This window comes from Ursus maritimus, unplaced genomic scaffold (assembly GCF_017311325.1).
Source record: "Ursus maritimus isolate PB19 unplaced genomic scaffold, ASM1731132v1 scaffold_17, whole genome shotgun sequence".
In the NCBI taxonomy this organism is placed as follows: Eukaryota; Metazoa; Chordata; class Mammalia; order Carnivora; family Ursidae; genus Ursus; species Ursus maritimus.
Window position 1 is genome coordinate 33,349,985 of NW_024424119.1, and position 12,069 is coordinate 33,362,053.

The 12,069-nt window shown below is 37.0% G+C and overlaps 1 protein-coding gene across 1 annotated transcript; it reads right to left on the reverse strand.

Moving 5' to 3' along the window:
• Positions 1–401: 401 nt before the first annotated feature.
• LOC103678638 (olfactory receptor 13C7-like) lies at positions 402–1,432 on the reverse strand. The gene has a single exon (XM_008708030.2). The coding sequence runs from the start codon at positions 1,362–1,364 to the stop codon at positions 402–404; it is 963 nt and encodes a 320-aa protein (XP_008706252.1). The 5' UTR covers positions 1,365–1,432.
• Between the last annotated feature and the right edge of the window lie 10,637 nt (positions 1,433–12,069).

Sequence of the window (12,069 nt, forward strand, 5' to 3'; positions counted from 1 at the left end):
AAATTATTTTTGTTGAGTTCTAGTTTATCTTCCTAAGAAAGATAAGAGACTAGAAAACCAACTCACATAGAAGATAAGAAGGTAAGCTAATAAAATTGCATTTCCTTTCACATAAGATTACAGAACTCATTATTCCAGAGCTAAACTAAATTTGGTTATCCGTGAGAAGGTGGATGATTTGGATGAGAATCCTTTTACCCATAAATTGCTGTCCCATTTCTCCTTAATCCAGTCATGAAGGAAAATGGTAGGCTCTACATTTCTCTCACATTTAAATATCAGGAACAGAAAAAAAGAGAATTTCAGGAATTAATGGTACCACTAACCCTTATATTTATTTTGGAACCTCTAGGTGAGAACTAGTCCTGCATTCAGAGTAAAGGAATTTCTTTAGAAAGCATTCACATTCCCTCTGAGGAGCATTTCCGACAGAGTACATTCTTCACAGCTTCCTTCACATCTTTGTTCCTCAAACTATAGATGAGGGGATTGAGCATAGGTGTCACAACTCCATAGAAGAGAGAGATGATTTTGTCTGTGACTTGTACCTTGTCTGCACCGGAAGAGTCTTTAGCCTTGGGTTTTGCATACATGAAGAGGATGGTTCCATAGAATATAATCACCACTGTTAAGTGGGCGGAGCAAGTGGAGAAGGCTTTGAGCTTCCCCTCTGCAGAAGGAATCCTCAGGATGGTGGAGAGAATGAAAACATAGGAAACAAAAATGAAAAGTACCGGGACCACAAGAAAAATTATATTAGCAACAACCATGCTAATAACATTCATGGAGATATCAGCACAGGCCAATTTTAAGACAGCCAAGATTTCACAAGTAAAATGATTAATGACATTATCCCCACAGAAAGGAAGCCGCATTGCAAGAGAGGTTTGCAACACAGAATTGACAACTCCTGCAATCCAGGACCCAGCAGCCATGGGCACATATGAAGTCTTGCTCATAATAATGGAGTATCTCAGAGGGTTACAGATGGCCACGTAGCGGTCAAATGCCATCATGCTTAGAAGGACACACTCTGTGGCTCCCATAGCAAAGGAGAGAAACATTTGCACTCCACATCCAGAGAAGGAAATGGTTTTCTTTGACATTAAGAAGCTGCTGAGAAATAGGGGAATAGAAGAACTGGTATAACAAATATCCAAGAATGATAAGTTACTGAGGAAAAAGTACATGGGAGTGTGCAGGTGGGTGTCACAGACACTTACAATGATGATGACTCCATTTCCCAGCAGGATCACCAGGTACATACATAGGACCAGCACAAAATAAATGGCCTCAAGTTCTGGATAGTCAGAAAGTCCCAAAAGGACAAATTCTGTCACAGAAGACTGATTGGTCCTTCCCATGTTAATATTTTCTTTTTTTTTTTCTTTTTTTCTTTTTTTCAAAGATTTTATTTATTTATTCAATAGAGATAGAGACAGCCAGCGAGAGAGGGAACACAAGCAGGGGTAGTGGGAGAGGAAGAAGCAGGCTCATAGTGGAAGAGCCTGATGTGGGGCTCGATCCCATAACGCCAGGATCACGCCCTGAGCCGAAGGCAGACGCTTAACCGCTGTGCCACCCAGGCGCCCCCATGTTAATATTTTCTTTCACTAAAATGAATTCTTTAGCAGCCAGAATACATGTGGATCTGTTACAGCAATGTTTGCAAGAGTTGTTTGCATCCTTAAGTAGCTTCCCTTATGGGTAATATGGACTTAAAAATAGATACACAGATAGGATAAGAATATGTTATGATCTTCTAAGCTTAGAATTTTAGATCTCATGGAGACTTTAGCTCAAAAAAAAAAAAAAAAGCCTTGTTAGAAAAGAGATTCAGAACACATACAACTGGTTTAGAATTATGTATCTCACATTATGAATTTAAAATTATTTTCAATGCAATCTCACCATAACATTTTAACCAAACAATCCAGAACATAACTAACACGTTAGCATCAACAAAAATCACTGTTCTCCAGTTACTAAAACAAAACGGTGTTTGTAAGTCCTGCTTCAATGGTAATTTCATCTTAGTTTCAGAAGTTTGTGGCTAGAAAAACAAGCTGAAAAGATACATTTTTAGAAAAAGAACTTTGGTTAATTCAAACCTAGGAGGAAATGTATACCTGTAATATCCTAAGAATAATGTCTATATTAATTATAGACATTACTAATGGTTGTAAAAGAAAAAGGAAAACATTTTTAGATAAAATTATTATCTTTTTCAGTACAAATTGGGATGTCTATTGTCCTGCCTAATATATTTAATGAAATACAAGTAGATCTCAGAAAAACTCCAGTGCACATGTCTCAATTTACAAACCATAATTAAGGTATAAGCTAAGAAATTTAAGTGATGGGGGATTTACTCTTTTACTTGTAGGTATGAGAAAATACATATTATTTTTTCCCTGCACAGAAATCAGCTTCTGCTCAAACAGCTGCTCTGCCAATCTTTTTCTCACTGCATATTCAGAATACCCATAATAAAGAGGGATAGGTCATTCAAAATATTCTTAAGCATTAGTAATATGTTATAATTATTTATAACCCCACTTCACTAGATATACAATGTTTCTATAATTAAAATGCCAGAAACAGAAGTCCTACTTTTTTGTAAGATTGCTAGTCTCATAAATTCCATCTCAGTAAGTTCAATAGTATAACTAAAAGAATTATCTGCTTCTCAGTTTTCATTAATACCAAGTAGCTGTCACTGCTATGGTAAAAACAAAAACAAAACAAACAAACAAAACAATTAACCAGTAGAAAAACAGAACTGACTTCCAGTAAAAATGAAAATTGGGGCTCTTTACAGTCACTTCACTAGTAGAGGAGCCCTTAAAGGACCAGGCAAGAGGCACATGGCTGTTAGTTAAGCATCTGCCTTCAGTCCTAGGTCATGATCCCAGGGTCCTGAGCCCTGCCTGCCTCAGGCTGCCTGCTCAGTGGGGAGCCTGCTTCTCCCTTTCCTTCTGCCTGTCCCCCTGCTTGTGCGTGCGCGCTCTCTATCTTCCTCTCTCTCTCTAACAAATAAATAAAATCTTAAAAAAAAGGATCAGCCAATGGAGCACCAAAGCAACTTAAAGTCTTTGCTGCTTTGAGGATCTTTCTAATCCCGAAAGTAATTTAAAGTTCACAATGTGGAATGGTTAGAATTTAGCAACTTTCTAGTACTTTTGGGATGAAGTCCCCTAGAAGCAATTAAGACAAAGTTGCTAATACAATTAAACTTAATTGTAACTCATACACACAAAAATAATTCTTCTGTCCTTACACCCTCTGAGAGCAAATTTAGAACTGCTACCCAGGTAAAATGGTCAAGACATGGACATTAGAATTGACTATATCTGATAGAGAGATGTGGCCATAATCTGTGATGCTTACGTTAAAATGATACTTTGTTCTTAACAAATTATCTACCAATCACCTTTACTTTGACCTCTAAATCCTGGATTCTCAGACTTGATAAACATTATTCTCGTCTCACTGCCCTCTCTAAATAGCCAGAATAATAGGCATGGTCATTTTAAATTTGCTCACTCATGTCCTCTATTCAAATACATACACAATACCCCAAACTTAACCAATCTGTTTTTCAGTCATGCCCACACTGGTATGACACAGCATGGAACAAACCATGTCAACAATTTCCATGGTATGAGCAAGCCACACTTTCCTTATGAATAGGAAAAGAAGTTCCAACTTGAGGTGGATAATTATTATGACATTTTCTATGACTACCTTTTGAAATCAATATAAGCATTTGACAATTTCAATCATTTTACATGAATGTTGTGAAATACTCTTCCAGCATGGAAATGAGTGAAATCATTGTGAGTAGTCTTTAAAAAAAGGGAATAAAATTTGACAACAGCACTCTTTTTTGTCAGTGAACATTTTTTAAAAGTCATTGAGTAAAAGATGCAACATAATCCTGAGCAATGGGAAAGCAATTTCTGCCATGAAAGACGGTATTATCTATTTCATCAAAACAAATTTAAAGAGCAATTCCCAGAGTTCTTAACTTTATGCAAGTACTTTTTCAGTATATTGGCTCATAATGCAAATATTGAGCATGGTTTCTCATTAATGTTCAGTGGACAAAGGTATTAAATAGTTTTGATGTGAGCACAGTAAAAATAATGTTGCAATACAACTGGAAGATAGATTGTAACTGCAAGGAGTTTTAGAAGCAAATTATATAAAACAATGTTAAATGGAGCCAAATACTTACAATTAAAGAGGTATGTAGAATACTTATAATTTATTTCAGACAACAATTTTTCATACAAATATTTCCTATGAAATATTATTTATCCCAGTGTACACAGGAAAAGACAATCAGAAATAATTAAAATATGAGTGGGTGTTATCTATTTTCATTTGTTAACTTGGCAACCCTAACTTCCTGCAACCAAGATTCACATGAAATCCAGTCTAAGCCTGGGCTGCCCCAGCAGCAACATTCCCAGGCATTGGAGGGAGTACAGGATCCAGGTGTCTGGGCAGTACTACTCACAATAATACTGTGAGACAGTACTACTTTTAGAACTTTCAAATGAGCAGAAAGAGAATATTTAGTGTATTTCTCTAAACCACTCTAGTAGATACAGGATTATACATCTGTGGTCTCAAATGTACCCAGCCACCACATAAATACCACTTACAGCTGCAACCCTCATCCCTTCCCAGAACAAACATGGTAAGAAGAAACAATTAACATGAACTTGCAGGGGTTCAACATCAAGTACTGCTCTTCAGCATTTCTAAGCCCTAGTCTCAACTTCTCCCTTTTTCATTTCACTTAATTCAGTGTTTACTAATTGAGGCCTCCTCATTCCAGGAATGATGTCTGCTTCTTCCCTAAATGCCATAAATTACTTTAGTCCCCTGCCAGGTACTACAGCCCATTAGAAGAATAGCAAGCAATACCTAGGGTCTTAATATCTGGGGTCAACTCCCCTAATGCCAACTGCCTGACTATATTCCAAACAGAGTTTGCCCTAGATTTTCCCTTTACCTTGTTCTTCCTTGTGCTGGGCCACACATCAATCCATGCTTTTCCCTGAGGAGCTGGCACATACAACTCAATTTCTATAACTTCAAGGTCCCTCTGTATCTCTTAGTTAGATGGCATTCGGATGCCATCTTCTTGTCCCTTCAGCAGGAAGCTGTTATACCTGTCCATTTTAGTCTGTCAAGACAAACTAACAATATGATTAAGTACAAGACACTGAATCTGGCTCAAGACTCTTCTGTTCCCTAAAGCAATTTACTCCGTTCAAATATAGCTATATTTTATCTGAATTGTGAACAAAATTTTGATTTCCTTATAACTCTAAAAAATTTAGTTTCATCACCTTAAAGTTAGATAAGGGCAATGTTTTCATGCATTTGTATTGAATAGACACAAAACTTCACCTAGATCCTCTGATCCTCAGGCTACAGTTTATCAAAATGGTTAATATTAGTTGTAATGCAGCCACATCATGATCAGTATAGTGAACTCATTTGATCATGACAGTCTCTCTTACACTCTCATTATCATTCTCTCTCCTGTTTCTATGCTGCCTGTTCCTCTAACAGGTGGGTTTTGTAACTGGCAGGAAAGTATCTAGGAAAATAGAAGAGTAGCAGATTGGAGGGGTAGTAAAAGGCAGAAAGAAAATACCAATTAGTCCATTATATAAGGAACAGAACACGGACATCAAATTGGGATCAGTTAATTAGAATTTAAATGGGCAACGGGATATTCCCAAAGCCAAGAAGAAGAATAAAAGGTATGATTAAAAAATAAATACATCAATAAATGTGGCTGAGATAGCGAGAGATGGAGGCATGGGAAAAATAACAGGTCAATCTAACTTAACTGAGTTCAAAGACAGGTCTCAGTATGATGGCTGTTTCTTAATAACTTCTTAATCTAATCATTCAATAAACAACTTATTATGAAAGTAATATTTTCAGCTTCTGGAAATAGCAAAGTGGCATAATCTTCTGACTTCTTCCCCACTCAAACAGGGAAATGCCATAGGAATAAGATTTAAAATATATCAATCTGAACAATAGAATGAAACTGGAAGAAACCCAAGGAAACAATGTAGTCATTGACAAGAAATACACTGGGTGAGTAGTTTTGAGTCAAGTTATTCCTTCTCTACTGCATTACCATGAGGAAATTACGCTTGACCCTCCTCTAACCCTTACAAGCTAAGGTAGATACATTAACATCAGAGTGGTCCAGAACTAAGAAGAGTGAAGACTGAACAACTCATCACAAATGCACACAGAGCAGCCTACCTGGAGAGTTCCCTCTTTCTGCTTTATCTCACTAAAAAAGCTGGGATATTTTTATCAGTGAAGAAAGGGACTTGGGAAAGGACAGCATCCAGAAAGAGGTAAAGGAAAGAGTCAGGGTTTCCAGGGGAGGAAACCTATTTGCACATACCCAATATACTGTACAATGGGCTCTCTGCCTTTAGGAACCGCAAATTTTTAATTCACCTGAAGTAGTACAATTTGGGGTCTGGACTTTTGCCTTTTCTTAATAAGGTACACACTATTGATAAAAATACTGCGGGGGAAAATGAATTCCATAGAGAAGAATAATGTGATAAATGGTGAACACCACCATTATAAAAAGAAAGAAAATTAAATGAGAAACTCGAAATCATATGAGAAAGAATTCATTGAACAGAGAGAGCAAAAATTTTGAATGAGCAAAATAAATATCCTTGATGTGATAAAGGAAGAATATTTGTGGCATAAAGCAGGAATAAACAGTTACAAAAAAGAATCACATGGTAATACTGGGAATGAAACATATAACAACTCAAATAAGGAACTCGGTAAATGGGATATGCAGCACAATGAATACTACGACTGTATAATGGGTCCTAAAATAAGCTTCAAGTACTTTCAAACAATTTAAATCATCCAGAGAGTGTTCTTTGACCATACAGAATTAAACCAGGAAATCTTTTAAAAAGAAGGGAACCATGAAAGACTATGGACTCTGGGAAACAAACTGAGTGCTTCAGAGGGGAGGGGGGTGGGGGAATGGGATAGGCCGGTGATGGGTGGTGGGGAGGGCACGTATTGCATGGTGCACTGGGTGTTATACGCAAGTAATGAATCATGGAACTTTACATCAAAAACTAGGGATGTACTGTATGGTGACTAACATAATATAATAAAAAATTATTATAAAAAAATCATGTGGATGCAGAAAAAAATAAAAATAAAAAGAAGGGAAAAATGAAGGGGGGAACCAGAGGGGGAGATGAACCATGAGAGACTAGGGACTCCAGGAAATAAACTGAGGGTTTCAGAGGGGAGGGGGGTTGGGGGATGGGTTAGTCGAATGATGGGTATTAAGGAGGGCCATTGCAATGGCCACTGGGTGTTATACACAAGCAATGAATCATGGAACACTGTATCAAAATAATTAAGTAATTAATTTTTTAAAAAAGAAAAGAAACTTTTAAAAAATCCTCAAATGTTAGGAACTTACATAATGCACTCCTAGTAACATATACTATGAGAAGGAAATCACGACAAAAAATAAAGCTGTTTTGAATTGAACATCCCAGTAAAAATTTATGGAATCTAGCTAAAGCCAGTAATTAGAAGAAAATTTACAGCCCCAGATGCATGTATTAGACACCTAGGTGGCTCAGTCAGTTAAGTGGCTGCCTTCAGCTCAGGTCATGATCCCAGGTCCTGGGATCAAGTCCCGCATCAGGCTCCTTGCTCAGCAGGGAGCCTGCTTCTCCCTCTGCCTGCTCTGCCTGCCACTCCCCCTGCTTGTGCTATCTCTGACAAATAAATAAATAAAATCTTAAAATATTAAAAAAGAAGAAGAAGGTTACACTCTATCTCAAAGTTAAAAAAAGAACATCAAATCAACATGTTGCCCCCTTCATACTGCTATTGAGCCTACCCACTGAATTTTTTATTTCCATTACGGTATTTTTCCGTTTGGTTCTTTTTTCGATATCTTTTCTGAGGCTTTGTTTCTCTGCGTAGGCCTTCTATATTTTCACTTGCTTCAAGTGTGTGTATAATTGCTCACTGAAGAATTTTATAATGGCTGCTTTATATTCCTTCTCAAATAATTCCAACATCTGTTCATTTTTTGTTGTATCTAGAAATTGTCCCTTATCATTCAAATTGGATACCTGATTCTTTGCATGAGGAGTGATATTCATTTGTATCCTGGATATTTTAGGGACTATGAGAGTCTGGATCTTATTCAGATCTATTTCAGGTCTCCTCTAAAACCATGCCCCTTAGAGAAGGGAGTCACTACCTCGTTCTTGCCAGACTCGGCAAAACTCTAAACTCCTCACATGGACTCCATGGCACAGTGGGGATGGAAGGATTCATTAGTAGAGGGCTTCAATGAAATCCTTGACTTCCTACTAATCCTCCCCTAAAACCCTATTTGAAGGGGAAAGGCAGATGGTAGAGGGTCGAAGTCTAGGCTCCCCACTTAAATATGCTGGAGTAGGGGAGTAAGGTTGCAGTATTTTTCTCTGGTGTTTGGCTGGAATAGGGCAATTACTGACATTATGTTTTCTGTCTTGCTAAGCTACCCCTTTCCTGTCCCTTCAGCTAAAGAGATTTAATTTTCTTGTTCTTTTTTTGTTTTTTCCATTTGTGTTTCCAAATTTTAGGCTTATCTTGTACTCAGTCTGGGATATATAGAAGGTAAAAAGAAAACTCAGGAAACTCACTCCACTTTTTGGTTCCTTAGATCCCAAAGTTCCTCCTGGTCTTTTTCTCTCCATCTTTCAGAGTCTTCTATGCTTTCTTTATACATAATGTACAGAGTTTTAGCTATATTTAACAAAATAAGGAGAAGTGTCTATTCCATCTCGTCTGCAACTAGAAAACCCTATAATCATTTCAAAAGTGCATCCATTGCAAGGGTGGTTCAACATTCGCAAATCGATCAGTGTGATAGATCATATCAACAAGAAAAGAGTAAAGAACCATATGATCCTCTCAATAGATGCAGAAAAAGCATCTGACAAAATACAGCATCCTTTCCTGAATAAACACTTCAGAGTGTAGGGATAGAGGGTACATTCCTCCATTTCATAAAAACCATCTATGAAAAGCCTACAGCAAATATCATTCTCAATGGGGAAAAGCTGGAAGCCTTTCCTTTAAGATCAGGAACACAACAAGGATGCCCACTCTCGCCATTATTATTCAACATAGTACTAGAAGTCCTTGCAACAGCAATCAGACAACAAAAAGGGATAAAAGGTATCCAAATTGGCAAAGAAGTCGTCAAACTGTCTCTCTTCGCAGATGACATGATACTCTATATGAAAAAACCAAAAGATTCCACCCCCAAATTACTAAAACTCATAGAACAATTCAGTAATGTGGCGGGATACAAAATCAATGCTCAGAAATCAGTTGCACTTCTATACACAAACAATAAGACTGAAGAAAGAGAAATTAGGGAATCCATTCCATTTACAATAGCACCAAAAATCATACATTATCTCGGAATTGACTTAACCAGAGACGTAAAGGATCTATATTCAAGAAACTACAAATCACTCTTGAAAGACATTGAAGAAGACACAAAAGATGGAAAAATATTCCATGCTCATGGATCAGAAGAATTAACATAGTTAAAATGTCCATACTACCCAGAGCAATCTACACTTTCAATGCCATCCCGATCAAAATACCAATGACATTTTTCAAAGAACTGGAACAAACAGCCCTTAAATTTGTGTGGAACCAGAAAAGGCCCCATATCGCCAAGGACTTGTTGAAAAGGAAAAACAAAGCTGGGAGAATCACATTGCCAGATTTCAAGCTGTACTACAAAGCTGTGATCACAAAGACAGCATGGTACTGGCACGAAAACAGACACATAGACCAATGGAACAGAATAGAGAACCCAGAAATGGACCCTCGGCTCTTTGGGCAACTAATCTTTGACAAAGCAGGAAAAAACATCCAGTGGAAAAAAGACAGTCTGTTCAATAAATGGTGCTGGGAAAATTGGACAGCTACATGCAAAAGAATGAAACTTGACCACTCTCTCACACCATACACAAAGATAAACTCCAAATGGATGAAAGACCTCGATGTGAGACAGGAATCCATCAAAATCATAGAGGAGAACATAGACAGCAACCTCTATGACATCGGCCAAAGCAACTTTTTCATGACACATCTCCAAAGGCAAGAGAAACAAAAGATAAAATGAACTTGTGGGACTTCATCAAGATAAAAAGCTTCTGCACAGCCAAGGAAACAGTCAAAAAACTAAAGAGGCAGCCCACGAATGGAATGAGAATAGATAGATGTATGATTCAAGAGCTTTAGATATATTTACACACAAATGACACAAAGATAAAAGCAGCATACAAAGGATGCTGAAGGTATTCACAGATGCTATGAAGCTACAAAGAGCTTCTCAAACTCAATACACAAGAAACAAACAAATCAAAAAATGGGCAGAAGATATGAACAGACACTTTTCTAATGAAGACATACAAATGTCTAACAGACACATGAAAAAATGTTCAAAATCATTAGCCATCAGAGAAATTCAAATAAAACCACACTGAGATACCACCTTACACCAGTTAGAATGGCAAAAATTGACAAGGCAGGAAACAACAAATGTTGGAGAGGATGTGGAGAAAGGGGATCCCTCCTACATTGTTGGTGGGAATGCAAGTTCGTACACCACTCTGGAAAACAGTGTGGAGGTCCCTCAAAAAGTTAAAAATTGAGCTACCAATTGCACTACTGGGTATTTACCCCAAAGATACAGACGTAGTGAAGAGAAGGGCCATATGCACCCCAATGTTCATAGCAGCTTTGACCACAATAGCTAAATCGTGGAAGGAGCTGAGATGCCCTTCAACAGATGACTGGACTAAGATGTGGTCCATATATACAATGGAATATTACTCAGCCATTAAAAAGAACTATTTCTCAACAATTGCTGCAACATGGACAGGACTGGAGGAGATTATGCTAAGTGAAATAACTCAAGCCGAGAAAGAGAGTTATCATATGGTTTCACTCATTTATGGAACATAAGAAGTAGGAAGATCAGTAGAAGAAGGGGAAGAAGAAAGGCAGGGTAAACAGAAGGGAGAATGAACCATGAGAGACTATGGACTATGAGAAACAAACTGAGGGCCTCAGAGGGGAGCGGGGTGGGGGAATGGGATAGGCTGGTGATGGGTATTAAGGAGGGCACGTATTGCATGGTGCACTGGGTGTTATACCCAAGTAATGAATCATGGAACTTTACATCAAAAACTAGGGATGTACTGTATGGTGACTAACATAATAATAAAAAAAAGTGCATCCATTATTATAATCTTCCCTAGAAAATACTCCAGCCAAAATGATCTCAATGAATTATTTCACTCTTTTAAGGAAGAGATAAATTAAATTTTACACAATCTATTCACAGATAGAAAATATAGAAAACTCCCTTAATTCATTTTATGAGGCCAGCATAAACTTGATACCAAAATCTAACAAGGATATGGTTAAAAAGAAAAACTAAGAACCTAGCTCTCATGAACACAGTTGGAAAAAATCTTAAAAAATAATTAGAACATTGAATAAAGTGTTACATAAAAAGAACAAGAGATTACAGTTAAGTGAATTTTAGAAATGTAACAGTGGTTTACCATTCAAAAACCGAATCATAAGATTATAATATTATTTAAAAAGAACTAACATATAGCAACATTTATAGAGGCATAAAACTATTGTAAAATTATTGTTCTGTGTTTTTAAACCTATGGAACATTTGCCTTTTCTTCTGTTCATTTAATTAGCTACTTGAAAGCACTCCCTTGCCTTTTTCATCCCTGTATATCCCTACAATGTTGATATCAAGTGATGGTCTTTCATATAATTGGATCTCAAATAGGAATAAATTTAAAGAAATAGAACAAATGTCTGCAATGTTATTAAAGTACTGTTGGCTATTACTTTTTTTAAATTGTATTTGATACACAATGTTACATCAGTTTCAGGTGTAAAACATAATGATTCAAC

What these genes read in the sequence shown, in the direction of transcription:
- LOC103678638 (XM_008708030.2), bottom strand. Translation starts at nt 1,364, where the DNA reads ATGGGAAGGACCAATCAGTCTTCTGTGACAGAATTTGTCCTTTTGGGA.